General features: G+C 60.8%; 6 protein-coding genes across 6 annotated transcripts; 3 read left to right on the top strand and 3 right to left on the bottom strand.

The window, feature by feature from the left end:
* Positions 1 to 2,214: 2,214 nt before the first annotated feature.
* On the bottom strand, positions 2,215 to 2,622 carry LOC128899212 (claw keratin-like). The gene has a single exon (XM_054177578.1). It carries the CDS (start codon positions 2,620 to 2,622, stop codon positions 2,215 to 2,217), a length of 408 nt encoding a protein of 135 aa, XP_054033553.1.
* A 1,441-nt stretch (positions 2,623 to 4,063) lies between these two features.
* Positions 4,064 to 4,522, top strand: LOC128899213 (claw keratin-like). The gene has a single exon (XM_054177580.1). The coding sequence runs from the start codon at positions 4,064 to 4,066 to the stop codon at positions 4,520 to 4,522; it is 459 nt and encodes a 152-aa protein (XP_054033555.1).
* Positions 4,523 to 7,152: 2,630 nt separating this feature from the next.
* LOC128899182 (claw keratin-like) lies at positions 7,153 to 7,536 on the bottom strand. Its single transcript, XM_054177530.1, has one exon. It carries the CDS (start codon positions 7,534 to 7,536, stop codon positions 7,153 to 7,155), a length of 384 nt encoding a protein of 127 aa, XP_054033505.1.
* A 3,277-nt stretch (positions 7,537 to 10,813) lies between these two features.
* On the top strand, positions 10,814 to 11,131 carry LOC128899245 (claw keratin-like). Its single transcript, XM_054177624.1, has one exon. The coding sequence runs from the start codon at positions 10,814 to 10,816 to the stop codon at positions 11,129 to 11,131; it is 318 nt and encodes a 105-aa protein (XP_054033599.1).
* Positions 11,132 to 12,229: 1,098 nt separating this feature from the next.
* LOC128899181 (claw keratin-like) lies at positions 12,230 to 12,646 on the top strand. The gene has a single exon (XM_054177529.1). The coding sequence runs from the start codon at positions 12,230 to 12,232 to the stop codon at positions 12,644 to 12,646; it is 417 nt and encodes a 138-aa protein (XP_054033504.1).
* Positions 12,647 to 14,107: 1,461 nt separating this feature from the next.
* Positions 14,108 to 16,126, bottom strand: LOC128899168 (beta-keratin-related protein-like). The gene is made up of 2 exons (XM_054177506.1): positions 16,092 to 16,126; positions 14,108 to 14,530 (listed from the first exon to the last, which is right to left on the bottom strand). Exon 2 carries the CDS (start codon positions 14,513 to 14,515, stop codon positions 14,108 to 14,110), a length of 408 nt encoding a protein of 135 aa, XP_054033481.1. The 5' UTR covers positions 14,516 to 14,530; positions 16,092 to 16,126.
* Positions 16,127 to 16,363: the final 237 nt, after the last annotated feature.

The raw sequence follows: 16,363 nt of genomic DNA, 5'->3' as shown, positions 1-16,363 counted from the left end.
AGAGCTGAGCACACAGCTGCTGCTGGGAGAAGAGCTTCGGGTGGAAGGAGTCTTCTTGCAGGCAGTGTCTCCAGAGGCCAAGTGTCCTGGTTCCTGAGGAGGCCTTCAGAAGCCAGGGTCGATTGGCCTGCTTGGCAGAACCATGCTGAAGAGGGCATGTGCCCTGTCGTGTGGCTGCCCAGGAAAGTAAAGGCAGAGCTTGCCCAGAAGGTGACCTGGCCAGAACCTGTTGCTATTTGATGTCCTATCCTGCAGGGGATTCCTGGGAGAACAAAGGAGGGGGAAAAAAGGAACAATAAATGTCTGAGAGCACAGCAAGCTCTGCAGAGCTGGGCAGCTTCCCTGCTTCCCTGCCAAGCAGCAGCTCCCTGGGCTCTGCAGCCCCAGGAAGCTGTGCCAGGGCTGTGTTGGTCCTCACCTGCTGCTATTTGATATCTTATCTGCTGGAGATGCCTGGGGAAAGCAGAGGGGAAAAGGAGGAGCAATAAAGGAGAGCAGAGCAGGCTGCAGAGCTGGGCAGCCTCACTGCTTCCCTGAGCAAGAGCAGACACAACCCATGGTCACCACTACCCATGTTCCCCATTACCCATGGTCACCACTACCATGACCCCTACCCATGGTTACCACCACCCATGGTGACCACTGCCCATCGTGGCCATGCTCATCACTGTGGGGTGAAGCAGCAGCACCGCTCTGATGGCACAGCAGATGGCACCTCCCTTTGCTTACATCCCAGTCTTTGCTTGTGGCTGAGCTAGCAGCAGCTCTCCTGTGTCACAGATGGGCACCAGCACATCACCTCTGTGCCTGCTGTCACAGATGGGGATCACCACAGCGACCCTGTGCCTGCTGACCAGGCCAGGTTGGATCCTGCAGTGAGAAGTGTGGCACCAGGTGCTGTGCCAAGGGTCATTTACTTGCACTAAGCCATAATCATGGAACCCCAGACCTCTTTCAGCTGGGAAAGACCTCTGAGATCATCAGAGTCCAACCTTCAACCTGAGGCCACTAAAGCACCTCCCCAGGTGATGGCTTTGCTCTTTGCACCCTTAGCTGGAAACCCAGCAGGACCAAACAGTTTGGTTTTCTTCCACAAGAATGAACTTGAGACTCAGTGACTGGCAGCCAACCGAACCCTGCCACAGAGCCTTAGGAGACAGCTGTCAGTGCCACCAACACCATGTAGATGGCACAGAGTAGATGGCACAGAGCCGAGGGCAGGCTGAGAGCAGACATTTGTTAACTGACAGGGGAGGGCCTCCCAAGCCCGGCCCTAGCACCGGCTCAGAACCTGCAGCGCACCAGGGCCGCCCAGAACCCCCCGCAGCGAGTCCTCTCTAACTCCCCTGGAGCGCCCCCAGCCTCAGCTGCAGGACTCCCGCTAAGGCCCCGCCCCGGCCCCGCCCCGCGGCTCCATTGCAGCTCTCCCAGCAGCCTCGGGAGCTCCTTGGGACGTTTGCAGCGGAGCCTGCGCCGCCTGCTGGCGGGGACGGTGCAGCAGCACCGCGAGGATGCCCTAGGGAGCGGCGTTCCGGTGTCCTTTAGTAGCAGCCTGGGGGCACAGCTGTGCCCAGCAGCCTCTTCTCCTGGCACTTCTTGCTTGGGACAAGAACTGAAACCCCCCTGCCTCCAGCTTCCTTGCAGGGAGCTGTAGAGAGCCAGGATATCTCCCCTCAGCCTCCTCTTCTCCCGCCACAACACCCCCAGTTCCCTCAGCTCCCTGCCCAGCCATCTTCTCCAGACCCTTCCCCACCTTCCTTGCCCTTCTCTGGACCTGCTCCCGAGGCCAAGCCTCTAAGCTACCTCCAGGTCTGGGCTGTAGGGGTAGAAGGGAAGCATCAAGCACAACCAGGAGGCAATGTTGTGATGCAAGAGAGATTTTATTGCAGTCCCAGGGCAGGATGAAGCTTAGAGAAGAGCAGAGCTGTGGCCAAGGGCAGCTCACGACCCCTGGCAGGAGGCAGGCAGCCAGCATCAGCTGTGCTGCAGGAGCAGGCAGCCAGCAGTGACCCTCCCCAGCAGTGGGCCAAGGGTCCTGCAGGGATGCTGAGGCAGAGCAGGTGGAAGGCCGAGCTGCGCCGAAAGCAGGAAGGAGGCAGCCAGGCTCCAGAGCCCAGCGCAGACAGCAGCAGGTCCTTTCCTCAGGGCTGAGTGGGGACCTGCCAGGGGTTTTCTGGAGCTCTTCTTCATCTTTCATCAGATCAAGCCTGAGGCTCAGCAGATCCCACAGCTGCCACTGAGGTACCGAGAGCCACGGCGCCAGCCCCCGTAGCCACCCCAGCCCCCGTAGCCTCCACAGCCCCCAAAGCCTCCATAGCCTCCATAGCCACCAAGACCTCCATAACCACCCCAGCCTCCATAGCCTCCAAAGCCTCCATAGCCTCCATAGCTACCGAAAGTGCCACCATAGCCACCCCCAACCCCGGGGACTCCTGTAGAGCCAACGAAGCTAGACTGGGGGAAGTTGCTGAGGATGGGCCCAGGGAAGGTGACCACAACAGGAGGGGGCTGGATCACCACGTTGGAGTCAGGGCACTGCCGCACACAGGGCTCGTTGCAGGTGTCGGCCAGGGGGGCCGGGGCAGCCACCCCACAGGGAGAGCACAGGCTGGAGCAGGACATCTTTCAGGCAGGCAAGAGACCTGGAAAAGGGAGCAGGAGTGAGGGGAGGCTGGGCAGGGCAGGGTCAGGTCCCCAAGAGGCTTCCAGGAGCTGGACTTACCCAGGAGATGAGGAGAGTCGAGCGGAGGAAGCTGATGGAGGCTGTGTGGCCCTCAGCTCTTTTATACAGGTCCCAGAGCACCTGGGACAGCGGCCAAGGGGTGGTGGCACCAACCCCAGTAGGTAATCACCCAAGCAAGCATCATGCCACTGATTGTGTGTGATGCAAGACTAATGGAGGCCTTGTCCTTGTGGAGCAGAGATGCCCTGGAGAAGAAAGGTGTGATGGGAGGACAGGAAGTGTCAGATCTTTACAAGGCACTGAGGAGCGTCTGGGGCTTAACTGGCAGCACCAATCAAGTCTGATCTGGCACTAATCCCCCACTCTGCTTACACAGAGCAATGCCAGGCCTCTGGCAGAAGATGTCTGGAACCAAGCAGGTCACCTCAGTAGCATCCCAACTGCAGACCACGGGGCAGAGTGCCCAGCGTGCCTGTGTGCAGCCTGGCCACGTGAAGCCTGGCTCTGCGTGGGTGCTGAGCCAGCAGCTCCTGGCATGGTGCTCCAAGTGCACCAGGGAGGGCTGAGGGAAGACCTCACTCAGGCATGAGGCCAAGGCTTCTCTGCCCTTCCAGCCATGGCAGAAGACACTGATGTCTGAACTGCCTGCTCCCATTCATAGCAGTGCTGCGCCCCAGCACCGCTGGGTTCCTGCCCCACACAGCAGAGCCTCCCTTGCTCATCACAGGGAACTCAGTCAGGGAGCCCCAAACAACCCATGGCAAGCAGGGTCTTGGAAGTAGCCAAGGTTTAGGGATGCTCCTGACATACCCCAGGAGGGCCCTGTCCTCCAGGGTGGCTGGGAGGGACTGGAGCAGGTGGACCTGGAGCTGCCCAGCTGCAATACCTGTGTCTGGCAGCTTGTAAAAGAGAGCTAATGAGAGGTGTGCAGGGCAAGGGTGGGCAGAGCCCTGTGCTTGGGGCTGGGCAGCATCCACAGAGGGGGGGATTAGGGCAGATCAAAGCTGCGGTGGTGGCACCAGATCAGCTGCAGCAGCCTCGTGCCTGGCATGCCCTGGTGTGTCACGGCGCGTCCCTCCTGTCCTTGCTTCCCCAGCACCATTATCATGGCAGTGCCCCCGGTGCAGAGGGTGGGCCTGGCTTGTTTGGGTGATTACCTACTGGGGTTGGTGCCACCACCCCTTGGCCGCTGCCCCAGGCGCTCTGGGACCTGTATAAAAGAGCTGAGGGCTCCACAGCCTCCATCCAGCTTTCTCCGCTCGACTCTCCTCATCTCCTGGGTAAGTCCAGCTCCTGGAAGCCTTTTGGGGACCTGTCCCTGCCTTGCCCAGCCTCCCCTCACCCCTGCTCCCTTTTCCAGGTCTCTTGCCTGCCTGAAAGATGTCCTGCTCCAGCCTGTGCTCTCCCTGTGGGGTGGCCGCCCCTTGCCCCCTGGCCGACACCTGCAACCAGCCCTGCGTGCGGCAGTGCCCTGACTCCAACGTGGTGATCCAGCCCCCGGCCTCGGTGGTCACCTTCCCTGGGCCCATCCTCAGCAACTTCCCCCAGTCCAGCGTTGTTGGCTCCTCAGGAGCCCCTGTGGTGGGAGGCTTTGGAGGCCGTGGGGGCTATGGAGGCTATGGAAGCTGGGGTGGCTATGGAGGCTTTGGGGGCTGGGGTGGCTACGGAGGTCTTGGAGGCTGGGGTGGCTATGGAGGCTTTGGGGGCTGTGGGGGCTATGGAGGCCTTGGCGGCTGGGGAGGCTACGGAGGCTTTGGAGGCTGTGGGGGCTATGGGGGCTGGGGTGGCTACGGGGGCCGTGGCTCTCGGTACTTTGGAGGCAGCTGTGGGATCTGTTAAGACCCAGCCTGGATCCGGCCAGAGATGAAGGAGAGCTCCAGAGACCCCCTGGCAGGTCCCCACTCAGCCCTGAGGAAAGGACCTGCTGCTGTCTGAGCTGTTCTCTGGAGCCTGGCTGCCTCCCACCTGCTTTCAGCCCAGCTCTGCCTTTCCCCTGCTCTGCCTCAGCATCCCTGCAGGACCCTTGGCCCACTGCTGGGGAGGGTCCCTGCTGGCTGCCTGCTCCTGCAGCACAGCTGATGCTGGCTGCCTGCCTCCTGCCACGGTCGTGAGCTGCCCTTGGCCACAGCTCTGCTCTTCTCTAAGCTTCGTCCTGCCCTGGGACTGCAATAAAATCTCTCTTGCATCACAACGTTGCCTCCTGGTTGTGCTTGATGCTTCCCTTCTACCCCTACAGCCAAGACCTCGGGGCAGCTCAGAGGCTTGGTCTCTGGAGCAGGTCCAGAGAAGGGCAAGGAAGGTGGGGAAGGGTCTGGAGAAGACAGCTTGGGAGGGATCTGGGGGTGTTGAGGCTGGAGTAGAGGAGGCTAAGGGGAGATCTCCTGGCTCTCTACAGCTCCCTGCAAGGAAGCTGGAGGCAGGGGGGGTTCACTTCCTTGTCCCAGGCAAGAAGAGCCAGAAGAAGAGGCTGCTGGGCACAGCTGTGCTCCCAGGCTGCTGCTACAGGACACCGGAACGCCGCTCCCTAGGGCATCCTCGCGGTGCTGCTGCACCGTCCCCGCCAGCAGGCGGCGCAGGCTCCGCGGCAAAGGTCCGCAAGGAGCTTCCGAGGCTGCTGGGAGAGCTGCAACGGAGCCGCGGGGCGGGGCCGGGGCGGGGCCGGGGCGGGGCCGGGGCGGGGCCGGGGCGGGGCCGGGGCGGGGCTTGGGCCACCTTAGCAGGAGTCGATTGGCCGAGGCTGGGTGTGCCGCTGGGGTCCAGAGAGGTCTCGCTGCGGCAGGTCCAGGGTGGCCCTGGTGCGCTGCACGTTCCGAGCCGGTGCTAGGGCCGGGCTTGGGAGCCCCTTCTGTGTCAGTCCCTGAGCTCAGCCTCCCCTGCCGTGGTCACCTTCCCTGGGGCCATCCTCAGCTCCTTCCCCCACTCCAGCGTCATTGGCCCTTCAGGAGCCCTGCGGTACAGGGTGGCTGTGGTGGCACTTTGGATGCCTCTGGAGGCTTTGGGGGCTCTGGAGGGCTTGGGGGCTGGGGAGCCTCTGGAGGGTTTTTGGGCTGGGGGGGGCTCTGGAGGCTTCAGCAGCTATGTTTCTTGGGGCTGGTGCCAAGGCCACCAGGACCTGAATGGCAACTCTGGCCCCTGCTGAGCCCCAGGCTGCAGCTAGCCAGGGATGAAGATCTCCAGGGGTGCCCTGGCACATCCCAAGTCGACCACCCAAGGAAGGACTCCCCTGCTGCACTGCTCTGCTGTGGGGCTCTGATGCTGGCTCTGGGACCAACTCTGACCTCCCTTCCTGGATCTCAGCTTCCCTGCAAGACTTTGCCTCCTAATGCTGCAGGCCTGGACTGGATGCCTGCTGCCTTGGCACAGCTCCTGCTTGCTGTTCCTTCTGCCTGCTGCCAGGAGTTGTGACCTGCCCTTGGCCCTGGCCCTGCTCTTCTCTCACCTCCCTGCTCCCCTGGAGCTGTAATAAAATCTCTCTGACAATGCAGTGTTGACCCATGGCTGTTCTTGGTCCTTCCTTCTTCTTTCCTTCCTTCTTCAACACCTCAGAGTTTGTTGATCTACACTGCCTGAGTGCCCCAGGGTGGCCTCCTCTGGAGCAGCTGGGTTCTGAGCTCAGTTGTGTTCCAGCTGGTGGTGACAGTCCCCACTGGGTGCCTTTCGGTTCCCTCTGCCCTCCCTCCAGCCCTAAACTCAACACATCCCCAAAGACCACTCTGAGGAGTTGGCAGATCCATGGGTGCCCTGCTCCAGCAGCTCCTCTGTGCCAGCAGCCTGCTTGCATCCCCTGGGTGATGGCCAAGGCTGGCAGCAAGACCACTGTGGGGTTCTGCAGCTCTTCTTGGGGCTGAGAGTGCAGGAGAGCAAAGTGGGGAGAGGACAGGAGGGCAAGGAAGGAGCAGCTGCTGCCAGGGGCTGGGAAGAAGTCCCCACTCTGGCTACCTGCTGCAGAGGTTGTGAAGCTTGAGGGCAGGCAGGAGGAGAGAAGGAGGCAGCTCCTGCAGGCTGCCCTGGCAAGGCCCAAGGTGGCAGCTGCCTGGGACACCGATGGGAATCCATCCTGAGCCTTGGGCTCTTGGCTGTGGCTGAAGGATCAACTCCAAGCAAAGATCAATGTTGCAATGCAAGAAAGCTTTTATTGAAGGGGCAGGGGAGGAGGGGGCAGGGCCAGGAGCAGTGCCCTCAGCAAGGGCAGCTCACAGCTCCTGGCATGGGGCAGAGGGAGGCTGCCATGGGCTGAGCCACAGCAGCAGGCAGGCAGCACAGGGCTGCGTGCTCAGGGGAAGGGAATCCTGAATGGATGGAGAGGAGGAGCAGGAGGAGTGCGGAGCTGGGCCTCAGGCAGGCCCTGGGGGGAGCAGCTCCAGAGCCCAGCAGTGCCAGAGGCATTCCTGCAGAGGTGTCAGGAGTCAGGAGGTGCCAGGAGCATCTCTGGAGCTCTCCTTCAGCTGTGGCTGCATGCAGCGTGGAGCTTAGCAGATGCCACAGCTGCCTCGGCCCCAACCGCCACAGCTGCCAGAGCCTCCATAGCTGCCATAGCAGCCATAGGCTCCAGAGCCTCCATAGCCTCCACAGCTGCCAGAGCCTCCGTAGCCTCCAAAGCCTCCGTAGCCCCCACGGCCCCCAGAGCCCCCACGGCCTCCAAAGCCTCCCATCACAGGGGCTCCTGAGGAGCCCACCACGCTGGACTGGGGGAAGTTGCTGAGGATGGGCCCGGGGAAGGTGACCACCGTGGCCGGGGGCTGGATCACCACCGTGGAGTCAGGGCACTGCTGCACGCAGGGATGGTTGCAGGTGTCGGCCAGGGGGGTAGGGCTGCACACCCCACAGGGAGCACACAGGCTGGAGCAGGACATCTTGGCCTTCAGGAAGGAGAGCTGCAAGACAAGGCAGAGCTGTGCTCACTGCAGGGCCCCAGCCCAAAGCCCTCCTGGCCCTCTGCCCTGGCAGCCTGCAGCCCAGGACCTCCTCTGCAGCCGCTCAGGAGGCTGCAGCACAACCCCCTGGCAGCACAGCTGCAATGCTGCTTCCCAGCCCTCGCTCCCCTCATGCTCCCTGCTGCTGCCTGGCCCACAGCATGCAGCAACAACTGCCCCAAGCTGCCCAAGGACTGAAGTCGAGTGGAGCACTCAGGATGCCATTTGCAGCCCTGCCAGAGCTCTCAGGCAGCAGCATCACATCCCAGCCCTGTGCTGGGAGAGGCAGAGGAGAGCCAAAGAGCCCTGGAGAAAGCCTGTGCTGGGCAAGGGAAGCTGCTACCTGGGTGCTGAGGAGAGTGGAGTGGAGGAAGGTGGATGGAGGCTGTGGGGCCCTCAGCCCTTTTATACCATCCCAGAAACCCCACAGCCAAGGGCTGCTTGTAAAAGTGCAGCTGCTGCTGCAGCCAAGCAGAGAAGCTTCATGACACTGGGCTGAGACATTTATGTGCTTGGTGCTGGCAGCACTGCTCTGCACTCCTGAGCTGCAGAGGGGACGCGGAGGGAGGGTCAGGAGGTGACACAGCAGCAGCACACACCAGGGGCTTCTGGAGCTGACCTGGCGGCACCCAGACGCCCCAGGGAGCCATAATTCCCCCTCTGCTCATGGGCAGGGGTCCTGGGCCTCTTGCAGAAGATCTCTGGGCCCAAGCAGGTCACCTCAGCAGCATCCCAGCTGCAGGCCATGAGGCAGCAGTGCCCAGGGAGGTCCTCTGCCCACAGACATGAGGCTGTGAGAGCTGACAGTGCCCTGCTCCCTCTGCAGCCCTTCAGCTCTTCCATGCACATCCCCTCCCTTGGAGCTCTCCCATGCTCCATCCCATGCCTGTGCCATTCCCCCATCCATGCCATTCCCATCTCCATGCCCAGTGTGTCTCTGACAGCCCCCTGTGTGCTTGCAGTCCCTGAAACTTTCCTCCTTGTGTGCCCAACATGACAGTGCCATTGTGCTGCAGTGCCTCAGAGCAGGCAGCTGGCAGAGATGTCTGTGGAGCCTAAGGCCATGAGAGGTGCAGCTAGTGCTGGCACTCATGGTGGCATTGGTGGCATTTGGAAGCCACTCTGAGTGTGTGGAATGGCTTCTGACTCGGCTTGGCCTCATGCTGCCTCAGTTTACCAGCTTGTAATAGAAAATGAGAGGTGTGCTGGGCAGGGGCTTGCCCCAGATGCCAGGCCCAAAATGACTCAGCTGAAAATGAGCTTTGCCCAGGCTGCCAGCAGGCTGCCCCAGCCCTAACCCCTCCCCCATTATAAAGGGGAGCTAAGGGATCCAGGTCAGAAGGGAGCAGGGAAAGGAGAGGGAGAAGAGGCAGCTTGTGCTGTCCCCTTCTCAAGGCCAGATGCAGGCATTCTGGGAATGAAATGACAACCATCACAATGTCCTCTCCAGCCCTGCACACTCTGCACCTCTTGGAGGTCCTCATCTTTATGCTTCTTAAAGGCACCCATCTCCAACCCTGACATCCCAGCCTTTATTTCCTTCCATAGTTCCTGTGCCAAACACAGCCTCAAAAAAGAGGCATTCAGTAAGGTCCAAGAAGGAGACTTTTCCAGCCCTCTGGGGAGAAGCAATCTGTGGCCTAGTTTGCATTCTCACCTTCCAAGGCATGCAGGACCCAAGAGACCTCTGTCACAGCCAGACTCCATCTCTTCAACCTGCCAAGCCCCCAGTTCCAGGCAGGGCAGCAGCAGGTCCAGCAGTGCCTTCCCTCCCTCTGCCTGGAGCCAGGGCCCCTCTAGTGCTGAGGAAGTGTCTCAGTGACAGCCACCCCCTTGCAGCACCAGCCCTGGCGATGCCATCTAGCAGCTCCTTGGGTCTGGATGCAAGCTCAGAGGTGGCCTTATGGTGCCAGCAGCTCCTGTCCTTCCAAGGGGCACCCAGGAGGTTCCACACTGCCTGTGGGGAGTGGCAGGGCCCAGCCTGAGCTGGCCGCTCTGCAGCACTGCACTCCCTGCTGGCTGTGCCCCAGAGCCATGCAGCAGGAGCAGGGGAAGTGTCATCCTCCCTCTCCCATCTAGACACAGCTGTGCCAACCTGCTCAATCCTCCCTTCCAGCTCTCCCAGCTTTGCCATCTCTGCAGGCAGCTTCTCTGTCTTGCCAGTGAGCTTCTCCTGCAGCTGCTGGAAGGCTCTGAGCACTGCATCCCGAAGCACCCCGGGGGGAATCACTGCAGGGTCAGAGACACTCCCAGGCTCTGCTGGGCCAGGAGTGCCCCTCGACACCAGTGCCTCCTTGGCAGGGCTGTCTGCTACCAACAGGGTCCCTTGGCAGCTGGAGTCTTTCCTAGGCACAGGCTGCCCTGCTGGTGACACGGGAGAAGGTGCAGCTGGCTGAGCAGGGGCAGGGGGAGGAGTTGCAGGGCGGGAGGTGTCTGTGGGGCACAGGGGTGGCTGCAGGGCAGGAGGTGACTGAGGGAGAGGAACAGCTGTCTGAAGCGCCACCTGCTGGCTGAGCCCCAGCACCATCGGGTCCCTGCCCCACACAGCAGAGCCTCCCCTGCTCATCACAGGGATCTCAGTCAGGGAGCCCCAGATAGCCCAAGGCAAACAGGTACTTGGAAGTAGCCAAGGTTCAGGGATGCTCCTCACATGCCCCAGCAGGGCCCCAGCCCCCCCGGGCAGCTGGGAGGGACTGGAGCAGGTGGGCCTAGATCTGCCCAGCTGCAATGCCTCTGTTTGGCAGCTTGTAAAAGAGAGCTAATGAGAGGTGTGCAGGGCACGGGTGGGCAGAGCCCTGTGCCTGGGGCTGGGCAGCATCAGCAGATTAGGGCAGATCAAGGCTGCGGTGGTGGCACCAGATCAGCTGCAGCAGCCTCGTGCCTGGCATGCCCTGGTGTGTCACGGCGCGTCCCTCCTGTCCTTCCTTCCCCAGCACCATTATCATGGCAGTGCCCCTGGTGCAGGGGGTGGGCCTGGCTTGTTTGGGTGATTACCTACTGGGGTTGGTGCCACCACCCCTTGGCCGCTGCCCCAGGCACTCTGGGACCTGTATAAAAGAGCTGAGGGCCACACAGCCTCCATCCAGCTTCCTCCGCTCGACTCTCCTCATCTCCTGGGTAAGTCCAGCTCCTGGAAGCCTCTTGGGGACCTGTCCCTGCCTTGCCCAGCCTCCCCTCACCCCTGCTCCCTTTTCCAGGTCTCTTGCCTGCCTGAAAGATGTCCTGCTCCAGCCTGTGCTCTCCCTGTGGGGTGGCCGCCCCGGCCCCCCTGGCCGACACCTGCAACCAGCCCTGTGTGCGGCAGTGCCCTGACTCCAACGTGGTGATCCAGCCCCCTCCTGTTGTGGTCACCTTCCCTGGGCCCATCCTCAGCAACTTCCCCCAGTCTAGCTTTGTTGGCTCTGCAGGAGTCCCCGGGGTTGGGGGTGGCTATGGTGGCACTTTCGGTAGCTATGGAGGCTATGGAGGCCTTGGAGGCTATGGGGGCTGGCGCCGTGGCTCTCGGTACCTCAGTGGCAGCTGTGGGCCCTGCTGAGACCCAGCCTGGATCCGGCCACAGATGAAAGAGATCTCCAGAGACCCCCTGGCAGGTCCCCACTCAGCCCTGAGGAAAGGACCTGCTGCTGTCTGCGCTGTGCTCTGGAGCCTGGCTGCCTCCTTCCTGCTTTCGGCGCAGCTCTGCCTTTCCCCTGCTCTGCCTCAGCATCCCTGCAGGACCCTTGGCCCACTGCTGGGGAGGGTCACTGCTGGCTGCCTGCTCCTGCAGCACAGCTCATGCTGGCTGCCTGCCTCCTGCCAGGGGTCGTGAGCTGCCCTTAGCCACAGCTCTGCTCTTCTCTAAGCTTCGTCCTGCCCTGGGACTGCAATAAAATCTCTCTTGCATCACAACATTGGCTCCTGGTTGTGCTTGATGCTTCCCTTCTACCCCTACAGCCCAGAGCTGGAGGTAGCTCCGAGGCTTGGCCTCTGGAGCAGGCCCAGAGAAGGGCAAGGAAGGTGGGGAAAGGTCTGGAGAAGAGGGCTGGGGAGGAGCAGCTGAGGGAACTGGAGGTGTTGTGGCTGGAGAAGAGGATGCTGAGGGGATATCCCCTGGCTCTCTACAGCTCCCTGCAAGGAAGCTGGAAGCAGGGGGGGTTCAGTTCCTTGTCCCAAGCAAGAAGCACCAAGAGAAGAGGCTGCTGGGCACAGCTGTGCCCCCAGGCTGCTGCTAAAGGACACCGGAACGCCGCTCCCTAGGGCATCCTCGCGGTGCTGCTGCACCGTTCCCGCCAGCAGGCGGCGCAGGCTCCGCTGCAAACGTCCCAAGGAGCTCCCGAGGCTGCAGGCAGAGCTGCAATGGAGCCGCGGGGCGGGGCCGGGGCGGGGCCCGGATCCTTTTAGCGGGAGGCTAGCGGCTGAGGCTGGGAGAGCTCCAGGTGGTCAGAGAGGCAGCAGGGAGCATGAGGGGAGCTAGGGCTGGGAAGCAGCATTGCAGCTGTGCTCCCAGGGGATTGTGCTGCAGCCTCCTGAGCGGCTGCAGAGCGGGTCCTGGGCTGCAGGCTGCCAGGGCAGAGGGCCAGGAGGGCTTTGGGCTGGGGCCCTGCAGTGATCACAGCTCTGCCTTGTCTTGCAGCTCTCCTTCCTGAAGGCCAAGATGTCCTGCTCCAGCCTGTGTGCTCCCTGTGGGGTGTGCAGCCCTACCCCCCTGGCTGACACCTGCAACCATCCCTGCGTGCAGCAGTGCCCTGACTCCACGGTGGTGATCCAGCCCCCGGCCACGGTGGTCACCTTCCCCGGGCCCATCCTCAGCAACTTCCCCCAGTCCAGCGTGGTGGGCTCCTCAGGAGCCCCTGTGATGGGAGGCTTTGGAGGCCGTGGGGGCTCTGGGGGCCGTGGGGGCTACGGAGGCTTTGGAGGCTTTGGAGGCTCTGGCAGCTATGGAGGCTATGGAGGCTATGGCAGCTGTGGAGGCTATGGAGGCTACGGAGGCTATGGCAGCTGTGGAGGCTACGGAGGCTACGGAGCCTCTGGCTGCTATGGAAGCTATGGGAGCGGCTGTGGGATCTGCTAAGCCCCAGATGTCCTTGGACTTCCCTGCTGCATCTGCCCTGGGCCTGCTCACGCAGCCTCTTTTGCCTTCTAGCAGCAGATGCAAAGCTCTCCTCCCCTCTCTAGGCTGCTGCCAAGCTGCTGCTTGACCTTTCTGGTCCTCCTCCTTAGCTCAGAGCAGCCTTGCAGAGCCCCAGCCAGAGGCTTCAGGCTTTGCAGCTCTGCCTTCAGGAGCTCCTCTGTTGCTGTGCCCCAGCGCAGCTGTGCTGCTCCTCGGCTGAGTGTCCTCTGCTCTGCCCAGCTCCGGCACTCCCTACCTGCACCAGGAGGGGAGAATCCTTGGGCTGCAGCCCAGGGCTGTGCCCTGCTGCAGCCTCCTGCTGCTTGTGTTTGCAGCTGATGGTTTCTCTGGGGCTTTGTTTCGCTGCCTCTTGTGTTTTTCCACCTGCCTTGCATCAATAACTTTTGGTTTTCCCTGGGTCTGAATTTGTTCTTCCTCGAGGCTGGGATTTTGTGTGGAGCTGAGGAAGGTTGGGAAATGTTGGATGAGAATTGGTTTGCTGGGAATGTTTGTGGCAAGTCTGAATTTCTCTCAGGAAAGGCTTGAGAGCTGCAAGCCAGGGAAGCTGCTTGGAGATCAGAGACTCACTGAGGCAGGGAAAGCTCTCCCAGGCCATGCACCCCAACCCTCAAGCCAACACCACCTTGGCCACTGAACATATCCCCACGTGCCATGGCCAAATGGTTTTTGAATGCCTCCAGGGATGGGGATTCAGCCTCCCCACCCTGGGCAGCCTGTCCCAGTGCCTCAGAACCCTCTCATGGAAGAAGTTTTCTCTAATGCCCAACCTGAACCTCCCTCGCTGCAGCCTGAGGCCCTGCCCTCTTGCCCTGTGGCTGGCTGCTTGGATGAGGAGACCAAATCCCCTGGCTCCATCCTGCCTTCAGGGAGCTGCAGGGACTGAGGAGGTCTCCCCTCAGCCTCTTTTCTCCAGAAATTCCCTGGCAATGACAATCAGAAGTCCCAGTTTGGTACAGAGAATTTATTTGGATAGAGACAGCTGCCCTGGGACACAACTGTGCAGGAGCTGGGGAACATCCTTCCAGGGGCTCAGTGAGGCTCTGGCTGATCCCCAGGCTCAGAGTGCTGCAGTCTGTGTGAAGGGATCCTGATTTCTCCTTTGGTGCAGCTCCTGGCATCTCATACAGACACCTCTCTAGCTTCAGTGCCACGAATATAACCCAGGCAGGACACAGCACAACAGCAGCAGCTGACTAAAGCCAGAGGAGAACAGGTCTAAACTAAAGGCAAAAGGAGCAAATGCAGGCCTGGGGCTGCCTTCTGCAGGCGCTGAGGTTTGCAGCCTTCATTCACTGCCGCTGGAGCTGCAGCTCTGGGGCCGGCGCGGAGCAGCTTCCTCCCTCCCCCTCGCAGCTGGGAGCTTTCTCTGCTGCCTCCTCCAGCTGCCGGCGCTGGCTGCGCTCAGTGTGTCCAACGCTTCCCGGCGCGGTGCGAGCTGCAGGGATGTGTCCATTGGGAAGAATAAGTGTAGGAGTACCTGGGGACACCTCGGGGCTCGGGTCTGCTGATGACCTGAGGGCCAAGTTTGTCGGCAGCTGCCTCCAGCCTGCCTGCGACCGCCGCCGGCAGGGGAGCCGCCGCCGGAGCTTCTGCCGCGGCCACCTCGGGAGCCGCCGAGGATCCCACGACGGTTTGCTGCGGGTAGGTGGTGAGGATGGGCCCCGGGAAGGTGACAACCACGGGGGGTGGGTAAATGATCACCCGGGAGTCACCGCAGGCCACCACGCAGGGCTCGTTGCTGCTGCTGGCCAGGGGCTGGGGGCACTTTGCCTCGCAGGGGGTGCTGCAGGCCAGCTCGGGGGAAGCCATCGCCTGGCCGTGGCCCTGCAAGGGATGTGCAGAGTTAGGAAAAGAAAAACTTCATCTGCTTGGTTTTGGTGAGCCCTTGGAGCTCAGAGCTTTAGACAGAGGGAGTCATGGAATGGGCTGGGTGGGAAGGGACCTCCAAAGGGCGTCCAGTCCAAGCCTCCCGCACTCAGCAGGGAGATCCTCCACTAGAGGTTGCCCAGAGACCCATTGAGCCTGACCTTGAATATCTCCAGGGATGGAGCCTCTACCACCTCCCTGGGCAGCCTGTTGCAGTGTTCCAGCACCTTCATGGTGCTGGTTCCTTTGCCTGCCTCCTCCAAACCAGACACCTGCTCTGAAACCTTCCTACAGACAGGTTTGGACTTGCTCCTGCAGCTCCTCTGCTCCTCCCACACACAGCTTCCCAGGGCAGGGCCTTCAGCCTGCATTTTACAGGGAGCAAGGGGTGGGGAACCCCCAAACTCTGCCTCTTCAGTGATTTGAATGCTGAATAATTTCTTGAGCAGCCTGCTGGGTTTGCTGTCTTGTTCTCCTTGCATGGTCCCTGTGACTTGCAGGCACTAAACCATTCCACTGAAGCACAGGAAAAAGAGAGGCTAAGGCTAAAGAGGTTACCAAGAGGGAAACCCCAAAAGCCCCAACCAGATAAAAACTAAAGAAAACAATAAAAACCTAACCCCAAACCTCCCTAAAACAACCCCAAAAAGCCCCCTCCCCCCCCCCCCCCCCCCAAGAAACCCCAAACCCAGGCAAAACCCAAGCAGAACATTTCCCACCCCCAGACACTGCTCAGGTTAGAGCAGAGCAATCAAACTCAACCTGCTTTGATTTAATCTCTGCTCAAAGAGAAGGAAATGCCAGCAAAGGGTTAACAGAAATGAATTTTATTCCTTTCAGATGCATTAAAAACTGCTCAGAATTTGCTGGAGCTGAAGTGGCCCAGGGTGAGCACAGCCAGCACTGCACAGGAGCTGGCTTCCAGCAAGGGCTTTGCCTCTCAGCTCCCCTCCAGCACCACCTCCCCCCAAGCCCTTGCGGCACCACTGCTCAGCCCCACAGCTGCTCAGAGCTCTGCTGAAAACTAACCCAGGATCCTCACTTCTTCCCTAAAATTAACAGCCCCAAGCAGCCTGGAAAAAAAAATCTCTTGGTTTTGCCAATCCTTTAGCACAGAGTCACAGCAAGGCTCAGCTTGGAAGGGAGCTCAGAGCTCATCTCCTTCAAGCCCCTGCCATGGGCAGGGACATCTCTCAGGCAGACTCAGCTGCTCAAGGCTTCATCCAGCCTGGCCTTGAACACCCCCCAGGGAGGAGGCATCCACAGCCTCTCTTTCTAGAGTCTCCCCACCCTCGGGCTGAAAAACTTCTCCAATTCCACTCCCACCCTGCTCTCCCTCAGCTCCATCCATTCCCCCTTGTCCCGTCTCAGCCTGGCCACCCCCTGCAGCAAGCTGCTGAGCAAGAGCTCTGAGGAGCTTTGGGAAGCCTTCAGTCCCCATTCCCACCAAGATTCAAGGGAAAGCAAAGAGCTCCTCGGGATTATTGTTCTGTTTTAATTGCTGTTGGATCAGACTTACTTCAGAGCAGCGCAGAGCAGGAGCCAAGGAGCAGCAGCCAGGAGCTCCTGGGGTGGGGAGAGGCTCTTATAGCCCTGCCCGGATCGCCTGGAGGGGCTGAGACATTCTTTGTGTCAAGGCTTTAATTACTGCTGAGGCAAACTCTGCTGCCTGTTCCTCCTGCTGGAGCTGCAGTAATTGGTTTTTGGTTGTTGTGTTTTATTTTGCTGCCTGTTTGTGATTATCTAAGGCTGAGTTGGGTGATGACATAAAGTGCCCAGGGTGCCTTGCAA

The sequence above is a fragment of the Dryobates pubescens genome, chromosome 41 (genome assembly GCF_014839835.1).
Source record: "Dryobates pubescens isolate bDryPub1 chromosome 41, bDryPub1.pri, whole genome shotgun sequence".
Taxonomy (NCBI): Eukaryota; Metazoa; Chordata; class Aves; order Piciformes; family Picidae; genus Dryobates; species Dryobates pubescens.
Note: the sequence above shows the minus strand (reverse complement) of the source record. Positions and strands in the feature narration are given on the sequence as shown.